Source organism: Polypterus senegalus, chromosome 1, assembly GCF_016835505.1.
Source record: "Polypterus senegalus isolate Bchr_013 chromosome 1, ASM1683550v1, whole genome shotgun sequence".
Classification (NCBI taxonomy): domain Eukaryota; kingdom Metazoa; phylum Chordata; class Cladistia; order Polypteriformes; family Polypteridae; genus Polypterus; species Polypterus senegalus.
Genome location: NC_053154.1, coordinates 165,829,707 through 165,847,518, shown reverse-complemented (window position 1 = coordinate 165,847,518; position 17,812 = coordinate 165,829,707). Strand labels below are relative to the sequence as shown.

Genomic DNA, 17,812 nt, shown 5'->3' with positions numbered 1-17,812 from the left:
CTTTGAAAGACAACGCAGTGTAATAATGATTCATTAATTAATAAAGTCGAGCGTCTTTCGTCCTACCATTGCAAGTGCCATTTTCATGAAACCGAGGGAAATTGAGAAAATTTGATCTAACGTGGAGAAAATATGTTTCGTTTTACAAGTTTGTAATCTTAAAACGTCTAGTTTATAAAAATTCATTGGGTTCAAATATTTAAATATGCTGGCTGCTTCTTGAAGAGAAATCGTTCAAGTATTGTATTCCTTAATAGAAATGCTGGCAGTACAACTCATACAAAGGGAAGTTATTTTAATTTCCTGTGCTATAAGAAGAAAAACGGCAATCAGAAAACAACACGGTGTTGAGATGCTTGGAATTCCCAACAGGAGCGTATCTACGTTGTCTCAAACTGTGCCTGAAATGTCACGCCCCGCTCTCTTGACTGACATAACTGACCACGCCCATATCTTGTCAGACGCGAACCTATCAAACAAAGGCGTCATGTCACTTTAAGTACAGTTTACATTACATGCGTTTATAAACATTATTTCGAATAGATCATATTGCTATTTACATTTTTAATTACGGGATAGCGCCAAATGTTTTACACTTCTTGTAGGAGAGGCCCTGATACTGACGTCACATCCGTTTTCGAGCACAGCTGCACGCAGCTGCCTCCTGCAGTTTTTTCTCTCTTGTCAGCTCTCCGGCTCCTTGTTTGCAGCGTTAGCCGGTGGGCTTGATTATCGGTTGGTGTGCTCCTCCTGCACCCCTTCTGCCAGGCTCTTGCGTAGGATGTCTGGGTCAGCGGCCGGAGCAACGGCGGCAACGGGTGGCTGCAGTGTCGGTGGAGCTGGGCTTGCAGGACGCTTACCCAGCCGCATTTTGGAACTTATTTTTTCATATCTGGAGCTCCGGGACCTGCTTCGCTGCGCTTTGGTCTGCAGACACTGGAATCGCTGCCTTAGTGCCGATGAGAACAGCGAGGTGTGGCGTAGCCTCTGTGTGCGAAGCTTAGGAGAAGAAGCGCTTCGATCGGACATACTCTGCAATTTACCTACGTACAAGGCAAAGGTGAGGAGCCCGGGGGTCATCTGCGCCAGCTGGATGGAATTCCGGTCCGTCCACAGAGAAGCAAGAGCCCTGACTGGACAGAACACCGGTTTTGCATCGGAGTCCCAGTCAGTGTGTCCGTGCGGCCTGTTCAATGGCTTGTGTTGCGCCGATCAAAACAAGCGTTTTTAGGCGGTCCTTCTGTTTATGAGTCAAACGTGTTTGTCAACTGCAGTGTCGCCTTATCAATTTGCAGTAGTAAGCGAATGAATGGGTGTGATCGAAAATGAGCAGTCTGTAGTGACAGATGAGAGAGTGGGGAGTGGAGACTTGGAACTAACGGGGACACATCGACAATTTTTGGTTGGTCAGATTTTCCAATTAGCCTCAATATTAATAGACTCATTTTTCAAGCTTCATCGACCAAAATAACTTATAGTGCGGTTGACGTCACACCATAATAATTTCCAACTACAGAGATTTTTTTGTGTACTTTTATTTTTGGTAGGAGGCCGATGCCTGCAGTACTACTCAAGCATTCCTTGGGCAGTTGTATCAGACCGTTTTGCCTCCCCCAGATTCCCATTTATATGTTTTTATAGTTTAGTGAAAGGAATTCTTTTGGCAGAGTTGAAACAGTGGTAGACCAGTCATTGTTTTTATTTTTATCACGGGTCGCCCACAGAGCAAAAATAGGTTGAACTACAAGATGCTCTGAATGCTGGAAGTTATCATAAGAATATACAGAGGCAGTGGTAATAGTTCCCTTGAGTCGCCATGGTTTGATTGCTGTGTACTCCAAAAAGAAAGAATCAAGCAGGAAGGACAAATTATTGGATCTACATTTAGAACATAAGAACAAGAAAAGAGGTTCAGCCCAAAAGGTTCTCCAGCTCTACTCAACCAATCACTTTAAAACACATTAAGCTGAGCTTTGAAGTCCTACCATCTACCACACTCCTTGGTCTGCCAGTCTGTGGTGCTTTGTGTGGAGAAAAAAAATTCTAATATTTGTATGAAATTTAGTGATCACAATTTTCCAACCCCATAATTCTTTATGAGGAATGGATTATGAAGTTACTAATTCCCTTCGTAAACTTCAAACACAGCCTTCAAAATACAGGTTCATTAATGGCATTTTGCGGAGTTACTGGAGCCATTGCTTGACAAAGAATAATTTAATTCTGAGAATAGTTCTTTGCATATGAATTTGGGTCCTTGCACTTTGAAATGGTTCTTAATATGTGGATAAAACAGTAGCTACCTTTTGGAATATTGAGGAACAGGCCTTTTCGAATCGTGAACCCATTGATATTTTTCACATTTGCTGTTATTGTCTATTAATGATTACTTACGTATGAATCATGCTAGGAATATACGTTAAAGGTTCTTTCTGGAAACCAAAAATGGTTTCCCTATGGCACTGCTCTGAAAAAACGCATCAGCACCTTTATTTTTATGAGTGCATGTCACCTCTTAAAGTGAAAAGGTTTCAAAATCTTTCCTCATAGCTCATTTGAATCTTTGCATTTAAATATGCAACAGATAAAAAATGCATTTCTTCTTTTAGGTGAAAGAAGTTCCTTATTTTAATGGTTGGCAGAATAGTTAATGTTGCTACTTTACAGTTCCACAGTACTGGGAGTGACTATTGCCCTAAGTAAGGACACTTTTCCTGTGTGAGTGCTGAACTTTCTCCAGATAACCCAGTTTTCCTCCCACATCCTATGCATTATATTGATTGATGTCTTTGTATGTGAGCCCTGCAATCACGTGACATTACATCCAAAGTTGATTCCTATGTTGTTCCCAATGTTGCAGAACTAGACAGCAGCCCATGCAAGACCAAGGTAGATTAAGCATGTCTGATAATCAATGAAGTTAGTGAACTTTTTTTCTTGCAGCAAAAAGATGGCACTGTGTTTGACTCATGATTGACCAAAGTCAGTTACTGCACATTCATCGACGCTGAAAAATTCTCATCTGTCCCCCGTTTCAGATACCACTACATTAGGAGAAGCAGAGGTGGTCAATCTCTTAACATACTGGTATAAAGTGCATAAGCTGGCACATAATACTCTAGGTTTTCCAGATCTCTTCTGAATGTACATTTGTAGGATTCTTGCTTAGTTTTATCTGAAGGCACAAGACAATAACCTTACAACGTTAAAAAACAAGCAAGACAACAACACTTTCATTCCAGTATAGAATGTGACAATCACAACTTTTTTGCATTGCTTGCTCACATCTGTTTCAATGAATTCTTCTGGTTCCACAAAGGCTGTAAATGTTTTTTGGTCTCCTTAACTTTGAAGCTGCTTGTCAAATATGTTTGGGGCTAATGTTACATCATACTGGTCAGGATCTCCTGTGTGCTGTTGTCTTTACAAGTACGTCTCTCAGATCACTTGGGCTTGTCCTCAGCTTTCATTGAAGTTAGATGTGTGGCAGGCAGCCTTGGAGACTGGGCAATGGCCTACAAGCTGTAGGTTTTGCTTTGTACAAAGGAGTGTGTAGCTTGTATAGGGTTTATTTTAATAGGTGGTATTCTCTCATGACTCATGAAACAAATCAAAGTTCCCTCATTACAATGAAACAGCACTAGGGGTGCAAGTGGTAGATCTCAGCACTGGCATGCAGCCATTAATTATAGCAATCTTAACTCTGATATCACTTTGTTTACGTTAAACATCTAAATGTTATTTAATTTGCCGTCTCTTAAACTTTTTGGCACTGTGCAGCCCCAAACAAGCTTTGATCTTGAAACTACTATGAAATTGTAAAAAAAAAAAAATAGCAGTATAAAAACTAATTTGATCAAGAAAATAATGTGTATACAGTATAATATTTATATAGAAAGATTTTTAAAAATTTCATGTTTTAAGCGTAATACATGTAAATGAGAATGATGTTCTGCCATTGTATGACATAAATCATTCACGTTTACTGTAATGTTTGTTAAAGACAGCTTTAATGTCGGTGTCATATTATTTTTCCAATTATGATACTTTGTTTTCATTTCAGTGACAGTTGAAAATCTGCTTTCACATTAAGCATCTGCACTCTTAAAAACAAAGGTGCCAGAGTGGTTCTTCCATTTTGCATTCCAAAAGGACCCATCTACATGTTCCAGAAAGAATGTTTATTTAGATCTGTAACAGATCCATTCACTAAATACCCATGAATAGATGATAATAGATTTGTAAAATACCAATAGTCCTTGATTTTAAAAGGACTATTTTTGCATGCAATAACAGGCTAAGTCTCTATTAGTGGTCCTGCATGTTAGCCTACCACACAATAAAGATTGTAGTTTTCCATCCATCCATTATCCAACCCGCTATATCCTAACTACAGGGTCACGGGGGTCTGCTGGAGCCAATCCCAGCCAACATAGGGCGCAAGGCAGGAAACAAACCCGGGCAGGGCGCCAGCCAACCACAGGGCACACACACACACACACACACACACACACACACACACCCCAAGCACACACTAGGGACAATTTAGAATCGCCAATGCACCTAACCTGCATGTCTTTGGACTGTGGGAGGAAACGATTGTAGTTTTTTTTTTTTCCACATATTAGAAAGTTAGAAAGCACAAAGTGCTAAATGTATATGCAGAAACCCCATCCCAGAATGAAATGGTGCTTTGACAAGCAAAGATCTTACAAAAAACCACACAACACCATGAATAACCATAAAGTGCCATTAAAGCCACAGTTTTTTTAAGAAAACTGGATTAAGAGCCTAAATGCTAGTTCACTTTCACTTTGATTTTTTACATAAAGTTAAAGAAGAAGTAAACTAGTCTTCATATCTTTAAATATAACGTCTGTGCAAAGATCAAGCAATATATATTCTTCATTTGTGGACAGATCATTCTTGTTTATTGAGATTAAATCTAATGTAAAAGAACTTTTTTTTTTTTTTTTGCATAGCACTGTTCTCTGAGTGCAGGCACAGAGCAATTCTCAATTAAAATACATTACAGATTACACTAATTACTAAGCACAGAACAGGTAAACATAGAAATGGTGATTAAATATAAATGGAAACCAAAATAATTAATTGCTGAACTATGACCAGTTAACAAAGAGATTCAAATTGTAAAAGAGACAGTCAAAAATAAAGTCACAGTCCTGGAGACCCAAATGGTCTCTTACCCACTTCAGGGTTTTCTGTACTGAATTCTGTGCTGCTGGCCATCCAACATGATGAGGGAAACTTCATATTCGATGACTAAATGGATCCAGAGCCCCTAAAAAATCTTCTCTTCTTTTCTGACTTTTAAGAAGATACCTTGTAAATGACTGTTCAGAATACGTTTCAGTTGATTAAAACTATAATCTTCATTTCTGTTATCTTTCTCATTCATTTGGTCAGTAAAACTTTGAAGTTATCAAAGAAGTTGTTTCCAATTCTTTACATCCAAGGTTTAATTTTCTTCTTTGGGTTTCCTATTTTATTATTTTATTTTCTTCTTTGGGTTTCCTATTTTATTATTTTATTTTATTATCCAATATTGTTTTATGTGTTACCTGAAGTGATGATTTAAACTTTTTAAAAAGCTGAAGTACACCTACAATGTATCATAACTTTATGTTCCAGTCTGTCTCTTTTAAGAATTGCATAAGGTCACCGTTTTTGGGTTTTTTTCAATAGGAATGTGTAATTCTGCGCTCAAATCATAATAGTCTTTTTTAAAATCTGACAAATCATGAAAATCAGCAAACATCTGCTTGAAATAAAAAAAATCTAACTAGATTTGTTTACTTGTATTTGTAATAAAATAAACTAACACTAATGTTAATACGTTCAGGTTAAGCAATTCGCGCAACTAGATGCGGATGGAGCGCTGCATGCATCAAACAAACCGAGACTCTTTGGTTTGTGTGAGATCACATCAGTGCAGCAGGAGATGCAATCCGTCCTGCCTCAAATTCTGCGAATTCGCTTCATGCTCTCAACCTCCCTCCCCACACAACCCCCCCGAACCATCTCTCTCTCTCACATATAATCTCTCTGCTGCTGATCGCCGATAAAATTGATACGACGCATTTTGGCTGATGGCTCACGGAACTGCACTGAAATAGCCGGAAACCTTTTTAAAAAACACCGCTCTGTCTCCTCCGCTGCAAGTCAGCTCCACCGACCCCGTTTCGTGCTGTCTCACTCTCTAATCCTGATCCACACGCTCCCACCCGCTTCGAGTCACCTGCTGATCACAATGGATTCGAGTGCGATGTAAATTCTACTTGTTTTCTAATCTCTGTGATCCTCCGATATATCCGAGGATCTGTACCGCCGCCAAGCCAAACAAAGAGATGCTGTTGAGGAAAGTGGCATAAATGTTTCATCATTAACAGAAAGTGATGTCCTGTTAAGTGCTGTTTCCTAAGTGCTGTGCAAGGCTACTGGTTTTATGGCCAATGTCGAAGGGCCAGTGTGTATATTGCATGTTGCCGTTTGATTTTTTTTTTTTGTTTGGAAGGACTGAGATGTTAAAAATATGCTACGTAAGTCGCAGGAATTGGCGTCGGGTTCCACTACTGAAGCCGCACTTTAGCTGGAATAGTGACGCATCAGTCACAGAGGTTTTGGGGTTAACTCTCTAGCAAGTGGAACTGGCTTTAGGACTCTTGAAATAACATATTTTAAAGATATTATATTTGTGAGCCTCAGCTTACAGTATGCAGACAGCCATTCCATTCTTTACAGTATAGTCCTCAGTAAATAGAAAACATTAAAAATTGATGACTCCTGGTGCTGATTCTTCCATTGCTGTTGCCCTTCGACGCACTGATGATTCATGAAGGTATGGAGCGCTTACCTGTATATTAAAAGAATGTCAATTAAAGGAATGTAATAATTGTGTCACCATAATGTGACATTTAGCTTAAGTCCAAGTTGAGTTGTAAGTCATTAATAAGCAAGTCTAAGTTAGTGCGAGTTAGTGTTAAACACGGTCATGGAAGTCACGAAAATGAAAACTCGTCGCCCACCTGTGCTCTTTATTCATGTACCTATTAACTTATCTATTATTATAGTTTATTATATTTTAGTAGAATATTTTTTATTTTTTATGTTTAATTTGTCTTGCACTGGTCATGTATATATGTATATATTAATGAAGTATTTATGATACTGCATGTTACACCATGGCCCATTATTTCATACTATTATATATGGATGGCATGACTATAAACCTAATTGACCTGACTTGACTTAACACTGTATGTTACTATAGATCCTTAAAGATAAAGGTGCCAGTGTGGTTCTTCAGAGCAATGCCAGAAGTGAACCATTTTTGGTTCCCAAAAGATCCATACACATGAAGATTCTAGATGGAACTTTTATCTATTTAGATACATAACAAGCTCCATACCGTAAACAGCCATGAATGGATGGTAACAGATTTGTGAAACTTGCACATGATTGTAAAATAACTCTTGCTGCATTCAGTAACTCCGGCAAAGCCCCAGTTTTCTTAATCTGTTAGTGCCATGCTAGGTAGCCTACCATACATTAAAGATTCGAGGTTTTTTGTACATATTAGGAGGGTTTTCAAAGCACAAAGAACTAACTTCATATGCAAAGAACCCTTCCCATTATGAAATGGTGTTTGGTCAAGCAATGGCTCTACACACAACACAGTGAAGAACCAGAAAGTGTCATTAAAGCACCAATAATTTTAAGAGTGTAGAATACCTTGTCTTTAATCTGATACTCCAGAAATGTGCAGTCATATTAACTAGCAACATTAACTTGCATCTGTCCACCCATTCATAATGGAAGCAACTTAACACAGTCTGGTCCAGCGTGATAATGAACATTGTTGTGAGAACTCTTTACTTGTATCTGTTGGGCCGTGAATTGAATAAGATCAGTCTGCACCACATTTTGCAAAGTGTTTGTTTGTTAACATTTGTCCATTTATTCTTTTTTGTCTTTTCAGCTGTGCTCTTTTCAACATGCTCTGAGCTCCAGTGACTGTTCCCGCAATGTGTATGTTAAGAAAAATGGCTTTACGTTGCACAGGAACCCCATTGCTCAGAGCACAGATGGTGCCCGGGGTAAAATTGGCTTCACAGAAGGTCGCCATGCTTGGGAGATCTGGTGGGAGGGACCTTTGGGAACTGTAGCAGTCATTGGAATTGCAACTAAGAGAGCGCCAATGCAGTGCCAAGGCTATGTGGCCCTTTTGGGCAGCGATGACCAGAGCTGGGGCTGGAACCTGGTTGACAACAATTTGCTTCATAATGGAGAGGTCAACGGCAATTTTCCACAATGCAACAATGCTCCCAAATACCAGGTATGAATCCGCTCCTCCATGTGGTGCTGTCGATGAGACGTATTAGGTTAGAATTGCAAACTCTTGTGTTTGGTGAAAGCCTTAAGTGATTTCTGATGGTGTAGGTGAGGCACGAGGGATGCTGGAGATCTAACCATGCGGCCATAGCTCTGTAAGGTATTTTATTATTATTAACCGTGTTATTTATGCTGCCTGTAGGTCATGTTTTGTGTAGAAGCCAGACAGATTCAAATTCCAAGATTTTACAGACTATGACTTTTTTGATTGCTTTATGAAACCTTGTTTTATTTTGAGAAGTAGTTACTTCACATATATTTCTTAACCAAATTGTTCTTATGAATATGGTTGTCTATTTGCTCACAACAAGCAGTTTTGAAATTGGTCAAACAGCATTGCCTCAGCTCTTGTGTTTCCTTTTGTAGCTACCATTTGTGACAAAAGCTGACCATCCAGTCAGATTGTAGAGTATTAATTAATTTGTTGTTTTGTTTTTTTTATTTTTTTATTAGTAATGCTCACAAAGATCAATGCATATTTTATAAAAACTTGCAGAACTTGCTGTGAAGGGAAATCCACTTTTAATCCTTAAAGGAGAAGTTTAGTATTTGTCAAGTTGAAGTTATTTCCACATAAAAATAGTGTGTGTGTGTAAATATATAATATATATTATATATATGTGCGCCACACAGAATTGTGTTATAAAGTTAGGTATTTTCAATAAATTAAAAACATACACAGTTGGTCCTGGCATTTTATAAGGTGCAGAAGCCTATCCAGGCAACGTCATGCACAAGGCAGGGAGTTAATCTATTGCAGTGCCCTCTCAAATCCACACTCACACTTGCCATCACACAGGGCCAATTTATTATTGCCAGCTAGCGTAACCTGCACAACTTTGGGGGATGCGTGAAGAAAAACAGGATTATCAGGAGGAAAACCCATTCAGATACAGGGTACAAATTACATACAGACAATAACTGGGTGGAGGATGTAAACCTGAGATGCTTGATCTGTTGAGCACAGGTGCAAATCACTGTATCATCCTGCAGTCATGGTTGTTGCCATCTTGTTTATAGTTCCAGCAACCAGTTTGTTGCTGGCCATGTAACTCATGCCAATCTGACATAATATGATGTTGACAAAGGTATTTAGGATGGCAGTGCATAGTACATAACATCTGTGGTTTGTCTTGACAACCTTCTGCTGAATAATTTATCTTAAAATCCTCAGTGTTGGTGTGTTAGAGAAAAGATGTTTAGCATTGTTCATAATGGCACTTGGTACACAAAGAGACAATGAAGATAAAACTATCTCTCCGGGGGGTCAAGAATGGTGAATTGCATTAAAGAATTTAGTTAATGATGGTTAGGTACTTATTTTGCTTTTTTCACTTCAAAGTTTATCCTTTTGTATGGGGTTTAGGTGTTTGGTTTCTCCTTGCTTTTGGTGAATAATTTTTTTTTTCCTGTAATATGTAGTGATCATTTTGGTTAGCCTCTTACACCTTCTAATGTTTCTTGTCCATCACTCAACTCCGTTTTTGTCCTATTTTTGGCTAGAATACATACCAGCTATTGTTTTACTATTATTATTATCAATCCCATGACATAGTACATGTTGAGTATCCCTATTCCGAAATGCCTGGGACCAAAAGTATTTCAGATATTTTTGGATTTTGGAATATTTTTGTATATAATAATGAGATATCATGGGGACACCCTTGATCAAGTAGGGAAATGCAGCCAAACCAGCTAAATGATGACTCACCTATATAATTCATATCACTGAGAAATTAGCAATTAGCAATATAATGTGTGTTGATATTACATATAATTGTTATTGTTTACATCCCTCCTCGGGCGGACATGGAGATAGTGTGTGACATCATCCATGCCGCTGTTGCTAAACTACAAACACAGCACCCCATGGCACTTGTGCTAATCTCTGGAGATTTTAACCATGTGACTCTGGACAAAACATTACCTGCCTTCTCTCAGTACAGTATGTGGATTGTAACACCCAGGGAAATAGAACTATTGACCTACTGTATGCAAACGTTAAAGACGCATACAGCGCTGTCTGCGCTTGGGAAAGCAGATCATAACCTGGTTCTGCTTCAGCCTCACTACAAACCAAGAGTGAGGGAGTTACCTACAACTGCACGCTCATTCAGGAAGTGGTCCCCTGAGGCAGAGCAGGCTCTGAGAGACTGCTTTGGAACTACGGGACTGGGATACCCTGCAGGGATCACATAGTGAGAACATTGAGGAGGTTGTTGACTGCACTACTGATTACATCAACTTCTGTATGGACATTGTAGTTCCAGTAAGAACAGTACGCTGCTATGCTAACAACAAGCCATGGATTATGAGTGACATCAAGGACCTTTTGAAACAGAAGAAAAGGGCTTTTAAAGACGGTGATCAGCATGAGCTCAAGCGCGTGCAGAAGGAACTCCGAGTCCCGCTCAGGGTGGTGAAGGAGCAGTACAGGAAAAAGCTGGAGCAGAAGTTGCCGAATAACAGCATGAAGGAAGTGTGGGTTGGGATGAAGATCATCACTGGCTGCAGCTTGAAGCGGGGTGCCACCATCGAGAGAGACGTGGAGAGAGCAAACCAGATGAACAACTTCTTTAACAGTTTTGACCACCCTAACCCACTCTTACCTCAGAGTACTGCACCCTCCACCCATCCTTCTGTTGATACCAGCATAAGAGAGAGTTTCCCCCCACCCACATTTACAGCAGCCCAGGTAGGCAGAGAGCTGAGGAGACTTCGTGCCAGCAAAGCCGCAGGTCCAGATGGAGTATTGCCATGACTGCTAAAGGCCTGTATGTTGGAGCTGGGGAGTCCTTTACAGCTCATCTTCAACCTGAGCCTGTAACAGGGGAGAGTCCCAAGGCTTTGGAAAACCTCTTGCATCACCCCAGTCCCAAAGGTATCACGTTCCTGTTGAGTTTAATGACTTCCAGCCTGTCGCCCTGACGTCACATGTGATAAAGAAAATGTAGCGGCTGCTGCTTCACCACCTGAGGCCACAGGTCCACCACGACCTCGACCCTCTGCAGTTTGCATACTAGAGGAAAGTGGGAGTGGAGGATACCATCATCTACATGCTACACCGTTCCCTCTCCCACTTGGACAGAGGCAGTGGTCCTGTAAGAATTATGTTTCTTGACTTCTCTAGTGCCTTCAACACCATCCAACCTCTGCTCCTCAGGGACAAGCTGACAGAGATGGGAGTAGATTCATACCGGGTGGTATGGATCGTGGACTATCTTACTGATAGACCTCAGTATGTGCGTCTCGAGAACATAATATGTGTACAGTGGGTACGGAAAGTATTCAGACCCCCTTCAATTTTTCACTCTTTGTTATATTGCAGCCATTTGCTAAAATCATTTAAATTAATTTTTTCCTCATTAATGTACACACAGCACCCCATATTGACAGACAAAAAAAAGAATTTTTGAAATTGTTGCAGATTTATTAAAAAAGAAAAACTGAAATATCACATGGTCCTAAGTATTCAGACCCTTTGCTCAGTATTTAGTAGAAGCACCCTTTTAAGCTAATACAGCCATGAGTGTTCTTGGGAAAGATGCAACAAGTTTTTCACACCTGGCTTTGAGGATCCTCTGCCATTCCTCCTTGCAGATCCTCTCCTGTTCTGTCAGGTTGGATGATAAACGTTAGTGGACAGCCATTTTTAGGTCTCTCCAGAGATGCTCAATTGGGTTTAAGTCAGGGCTCTGGCTGGGCCATTCAAGAACAGTCATAGAGTTGTTGTGAAGCCACTCCTTCGTTATTTTAGCTGTGCTTAGGGTCATTGTCTTGTTGGAAGGTAATCCTTCGGCCCAGTCTGAGGTCCTTAGCACTCTGGAGAAAGTTTTTGTCCAGGATATCCCTGTACTTGGCCACATTCATCTTTCCCTCGATTGCAACCAGTCATCCTGTCCCTGCAGCTAAAAAACACCCCCACAGCATGATGCTGCCACCGCCATGCTTCACTGTGGGGCTGTATTGGACAAGTGATGAGCAGTGCCTGGTTGTCTCCACACATACCGCTTAGAATTAAGGCCAAAAGTTCTATCTTGGTCTCATCAGACCAGAGAATCTTATTTCTCACCATCTCAGAGTCCTTCAGGTGTCTTTTAGCAAACTCCATGCGGGCTGTCATGTGTCTTGCACTGAGGAGAGGCTTCCGACAGGCCACTCTGCCATAAAGCCCTGACTGGTGGAGGGCTGCAGTGATGGTTGACTTTCTACAACTTTCTCCCATCTCCTGACTGCATCTCTGGAGCTCAGCCAAAGTGATCTTTGGGTTCTTCTTTACCTCTCTTCTCCCCTGGTAGCTCAGCTTGGCCAAACGGCCAGCTCTAGGAAGGGTTCTGGTCGTCCCAAACGTCTTCCATTTAAGGATTATGGAGGCCACTGTGCTCTTGGGAACCTTAAGTGCAGCAGAAGTTTTTTTGTAACCTTGGCCAGATCTGTGCCTTGCCACAATTCTGTCTCTGAGCTCTTCAGGCAGTTCCTTTGACCTCCTGATTCTCATTTGCTCTGACATGCATTGTGAGCTGTAAGGTCTTATATAGACAGGTGTGTGGCTTTCCTAATCAAGTCCAATCAGTATAATCAAACACAGCTGGACTCAAATGAAGGTGATCTCAAGGATGATCAGAAGAAATGGAAAGCACCTGAGTTAAATATATGAGTGTCACAGCAAAGGGTCTGAATACTTAGGACCATGTGATATTTCAGCTTTTCTTTTTTAATAAATCTGCAACAATTTCAAAAATTTTTTTTTGTCTGTCAATATGGGGTGCTGTGTGTACATTAATGAGGAAAAAAATAATTTAAATGATTTTAGCAAATGGCTGCAATATAACAAAGAGTTAAAAATTGAAGGGGGTCTGAATACTTTCCGTACCCACTGTATGTATGTCTGTTTAGAATTTTAACATAAAGAAACATATGAGGAATGATCCAAAAAATTACAGCAATTATTTAAAAAAAATAAAGGTTTTATACAACTTTCAGTCACTGTATAAATACACTCAGTGATATGTAGCGCTTCTTCTGTTCCTGGAAACGTCCTGTACTCGTCTTTTGTTACAATGTCTGGAGCCTCCTGCGATTTCAGAAGTGCAATTTTACCTTGAGACTTAAGCACAGATTTTGACATCTTCATGGGGAACTTCTTTAAAAAATGTTATGTTTAAGAAATTTGAGCTACATGTATCGACAGTCTGTCCACATCCAATGGCTAAAAAAACTGCACAGAAATTTGTTTTGTGTTTTTTTTAATCAATAAAATGAATACAGTAAAAGAAAACCAACAATAAGAGGTGAAACTCCCAACATAGGAATATTTTCATCACTTTAGTTGGACTTAAATGCTGTCTATGAAAGCAATTTCAGCCACATGATATTGTAAGATGGTATTAAAAAACATTTACTGTATATACACTACAGTACATGTAAATGAATTCTATTATTGCTGTTATTTCTGAATATGCCTCACTGCTATAGAAATACTTAAGAAATAAAACCATAATAACAAACTCTTTAATGAAGTGACTAGAAAATTTAAAAATGCTCCAGGTTTGAAACCTGCTAACCAAATTTGTGAACATACCTGAATGTTGCCTTTATTTTCTTACTTCTTCCTTAACTGGCTTACATTTTAGTGCACTTTGATCATTCTAATGCATTTTGCTGTCCACATGTGACCTAAAGACTTCAACTTCAGTGCATGTCTACTTTGAAATGGTACTTCATATGAAATACCTGTACTTAGTATAAAACTCAGACCCCCTAGTTTCTGTTAGTATGTCAGTATCCCCATCTCTGTTTGGGGTTTCTTTTTGTCTTTTGGTTCTTCTTTCTAAAAATGAGTAGTGGACCATTGGAGCTAAATTCAGTAGCCTCACCCTTTCAATGTGCCTGTTGCAGTGACCAATATTAGGCAAAGCATGCTTCTCTGCCATAAGATCACAAATATGGCCTGCAGCTAATAAAGTAAGCACTTATTAGTCTTCTGCACAAGTGTATGAAATGTCGTTTACTTGCTTATCTTCTCACTATCCTTTGGAAGATTTCTGCTTTTCACTAATTGGTTGATACTCCTTTCTTTCCTAAAGCATAATACAAAACTATTGTAATAATATATTTTTTTCTTTTCATGGCAGATTGGAGAAAGAATACGGGTCATTCTGGACATGGAAGACAAGACGTTAGCATTTGAACGTGGCTACGAGTTCTTGGGCATTGCATTCCGAGGATTGCCAAAAACCTGCTTGTATCCAGCTGTGTCGGCAGTGTATGGCAATACAGAAGTGACAATGGTCTACTTGGGAAAACCCCTGGATGGGTGACCTCCAATTTGATGTAGTGTAAGAAGGAACGTGCCATGGAGTGTGCAGAGCCTCACAAGGAGATAGGCCAAAAATAGAGGGATACAATACTTTACCCAGAGTCGACAATGAGCTGCTGTTTTAATTTGTGATCAGATTATGGCTGGGCTGTTTCAAGTGATGTTACATTAGATCTTCATCATGTCCATCACTGAGGAAATATTGCTCTCTCTACCAGATTTTTTTAAGGTTTCTTAAACTGTATATTGCAGAGCTTAGCTTAAGCTCTTTTATAATGAGTTCTGTGATTTTGTTAGGGTTTTGTTACTTGCAGGCTTTTAAACACATACAGTACATTATGTTTCTGGCTTGCTTTTTTGGAATTTGATAAAATCCATAGTTGGCAAAAACTGCCAACATTGACTGGCCTCATGGACACACAGTGAACTGTAAATCTGTGAAAACAAGAGGGAATGGTGATACCTTAAAATTGTATGGAAGACGCAGTGGGCTGCAGCTTATCAAGAAAGCCGGGAAATTGTGCAATGTACTGTTAGGATGAAAGTCTGCATCATGTTAATCGCAGCCTTGTGTCAAGGAGCCATTCTAGACCTTGCCTTGCTTTCCGTATTTGCTTTTCTTGGAAATTCATTTGCTCTTCACAGAGGTCCTTACTTTCGTGGCACTCCCTAGTTCTCTGGGTAGATAACAACAGGAAGTCTGTGTTCTTGTCGGTGGAGACTTCCAGTACATTTTTCTCAAACTCAGATATTCAGTCCTGAAAATTCTTCATTTGTACGAAACGGAAATGTACCCCAGTGCTCATTCATGTCAGAGAGGTTTTGCTTCCTTTATCCTTACTGCTTACATTGGTGGGGAATATGTTACAAAATGGTCAGGACCAAAATATCCTGCTATGTAGGTTTTAACTTGTTTTTTTTAACTATAATTTTTTTTAAAAATTGTATTTGTTTAAATTGTGCTGATTCTAGACTTATTGAAAGCCTGTCAGGCCAAAGTTTCTGTTTAGAAAGAGCTTGGACATGTGTGAGCTGCTTTCAAGTTCTTTTTTTTTTTTAAGGAGAGATAACTGTCTATGATGAAATGGTTTTTAATGCCCAGTTGGTTGTGCCAAAAACCTGTGAACCAGCAGGTATTTTACTGAGGCGCACTCATGCCGTGAACAGCACTGATCTTCACTTGCATGTCTGTCTGAAATTCTTGCTGAATGTGGAGGTCAGAGTTCCACAATGGTATGTGTTTTTGTTTTTACCTGATAACCACCTTTTCAGTTTTTAAAAATTAAACTCGAATCATTTTCACTTGTTATAAATTTGCATCATCTAATTACACTGGTCTATAGTGTAAAAAAAAAAAGATAAAAGTTTTTTGCCCCCATCAAAAATTTTATACTTCTTTGGAGGTTGGTGGGTGCTGAATCCAAATCTGGCAACAGCATTGCTCTATCACATCCAGTTTTATAGTTTTTGAGAAGTGAAATTTTAAGATGAAAGAACACTATTTTGGAGAAAAAAATAAAAATATTTTTTAAATGTATTATTTACATTTGGGGAAAAAATATACATTACACATATCGTCATGTTGTGTAATTTTCAGGAACACAGACTTTGCTGGAGCCTTCCTCAGTGAGCACAGAGCACAAGGCAGGAACTAAACCTGGACAAGGCACCAATCTAGGGCAGGGCAAACACACACAAGGGCCAAGTTAGTGTCGACTGTTTACTTAATCTGCATGTCCTTGAATGGTAGGAGGAGACCCACACAGCCACGGGGAGAACATGCAAACTCCACACAGGGAGGACTCAGGACACCAACCCTGTCTTCATTACTTTGAGGCAGCAACACTATGACTGCGTCACCAAATATATAAATGTTGAATCATTGTTGTTACTTAAAAAAGGTAGCCACTTCAAAGTGGTATTTTTCACATAATCAGATATATCATGGACATGGTTAGTGGTAGAGAAATTCCAATTTCAGAAATGGATTCTGCACAGCTAAATCTGTAAAAAAAAAATTTAAATGGGAGGATTTTGGTACCAGATCAGAGCTGATCAGTTAATTTATTGGTATGATGGTGTGAGGATACAACTTGTTTTCATCCAGCAGAGGAGATGTACCATTTGCATATGTTTGATACCAAATGTTTTAATGAATTTAGAAAGAATTGAACTGGTCCATTTTTTAACCTTGTTATGCATTTTAGGGTTGCAGGGATCTGATGGCTATCTGGAGAAGCACTACATTAGACACCAGGTCACTCACGCATTTGGGGCCAATTTAGCTTTGCCACTTAACCTTACATGCTTGTCTTTGGGATACTGGAGGAAATCGCACCCAGACTCAGGGAGAATGTGCATACTGTGCATGTGCTGGATTTGATCCCAGGGTACTGAAGTGGTGAGGTCTACCACTGCACTGTTGTGTTATTTCATGATATAGGAAAGACAGAATAATCAGTTAACAGAAGAAACTAGCCCATTCAAGCATATAAACTAAATGCGTCTTGGCTGAATATGTTGGGAAAATGACCATAATGAATTAGTACAACAATGTGGCTTAATAGGTAACAATTATGCCCTTTTTTCAGAGATAACTTAATATTTTATATTGGTAGATTATTTCTTCCAAACACTGAGCTAACCTAACCACATTTTTGGGGTCCCATCCTTTGCAGCATATGCACCTACACTCACCCATTCAGGACCATTTTAGAGTTGTGATTAAAGCTAACCTGTGCATCTGTGGGGCTGAAACCTGGACAACTAAGCACAGAAATGGTGAAAATGCAGTATAAACTAAGACTGGGATTCCGACCCAGTGGCAGTACTAAGTTACCATTAAACATGCCTATCTGGCATCACTGTGTGCAAGACAGGAAACAACCCCAGAGAGGATGCCAGTCCATCACAGAGCTCACTCATACACAGCCCAGCTATCACACTTACACAGACACAGTCTCGATTTAGAATCGCTCATTATACTAAGATAGGGTGGCCAACTCTGAACCTGGAGAGCCAAAGTGGCTGCAACTTTTCATTCTAATTATTTTCTTAATTAGTGACTAGTTTTTGCTACTA

At 39.6% G+C, this 17,812-nt stretch overlaps 1 protein-coding gene across 1 annotated transcript; it reads left to right on the top strand.

The window, feature by feature from the left end:
• The first annotated feature begins 586 nt into the window (after positions 1 to 586).
• fbxo45 (F-box protein 45) lies at positions 587 to 16,044 on the top strand. The gene is made up of 3 exons (XM_039762174.1): positions 587 to 1,060; positions 8,000 to 8,356; positions 14,547 to 16,044. The coding sequence occupies exons 1-3, from the start codon at positions 782 to 784 to the stop codon at positions 14,730 to 14,732; spliced, it is 822 nt and encodes a 273-aa protein (XP_039618108.1). The 5' UTR covers positions 587 to 781; the 3' UTR covers positions 14,733 to 16,044.
• Positions 16,045 to 17,812: the final 1,768 nt, after the last annotated feature.

What these genes read in the sequence shown, in the direction of transcription:
- fbxo45 (XM_039762174.1), top strand. Translation starts at nt 782, where the DNA reads ATGTCTGGGTCAGCGGCCGGAGCAACGGCGGCAACGGGTGGCTGCAGT. An exon ending in TACCTACGTACAAGGCAAAG is followed by an intron (nt 1,061 to 7,999) that starts GTGAGGAGCCCG and finishes TTGTCTTTTCAG; the next exon opens with CTGTGCTCTTTTCAACATGC. An exon ending in ACAATGCTCCCAAATACCAG is followed by an intron (nt 8,357 to 14,546) that starts GTATGAATCCGC and finishes TTTTCATGGCAG; the next exon opens with ATTGGAGAAAGAATACGGGT.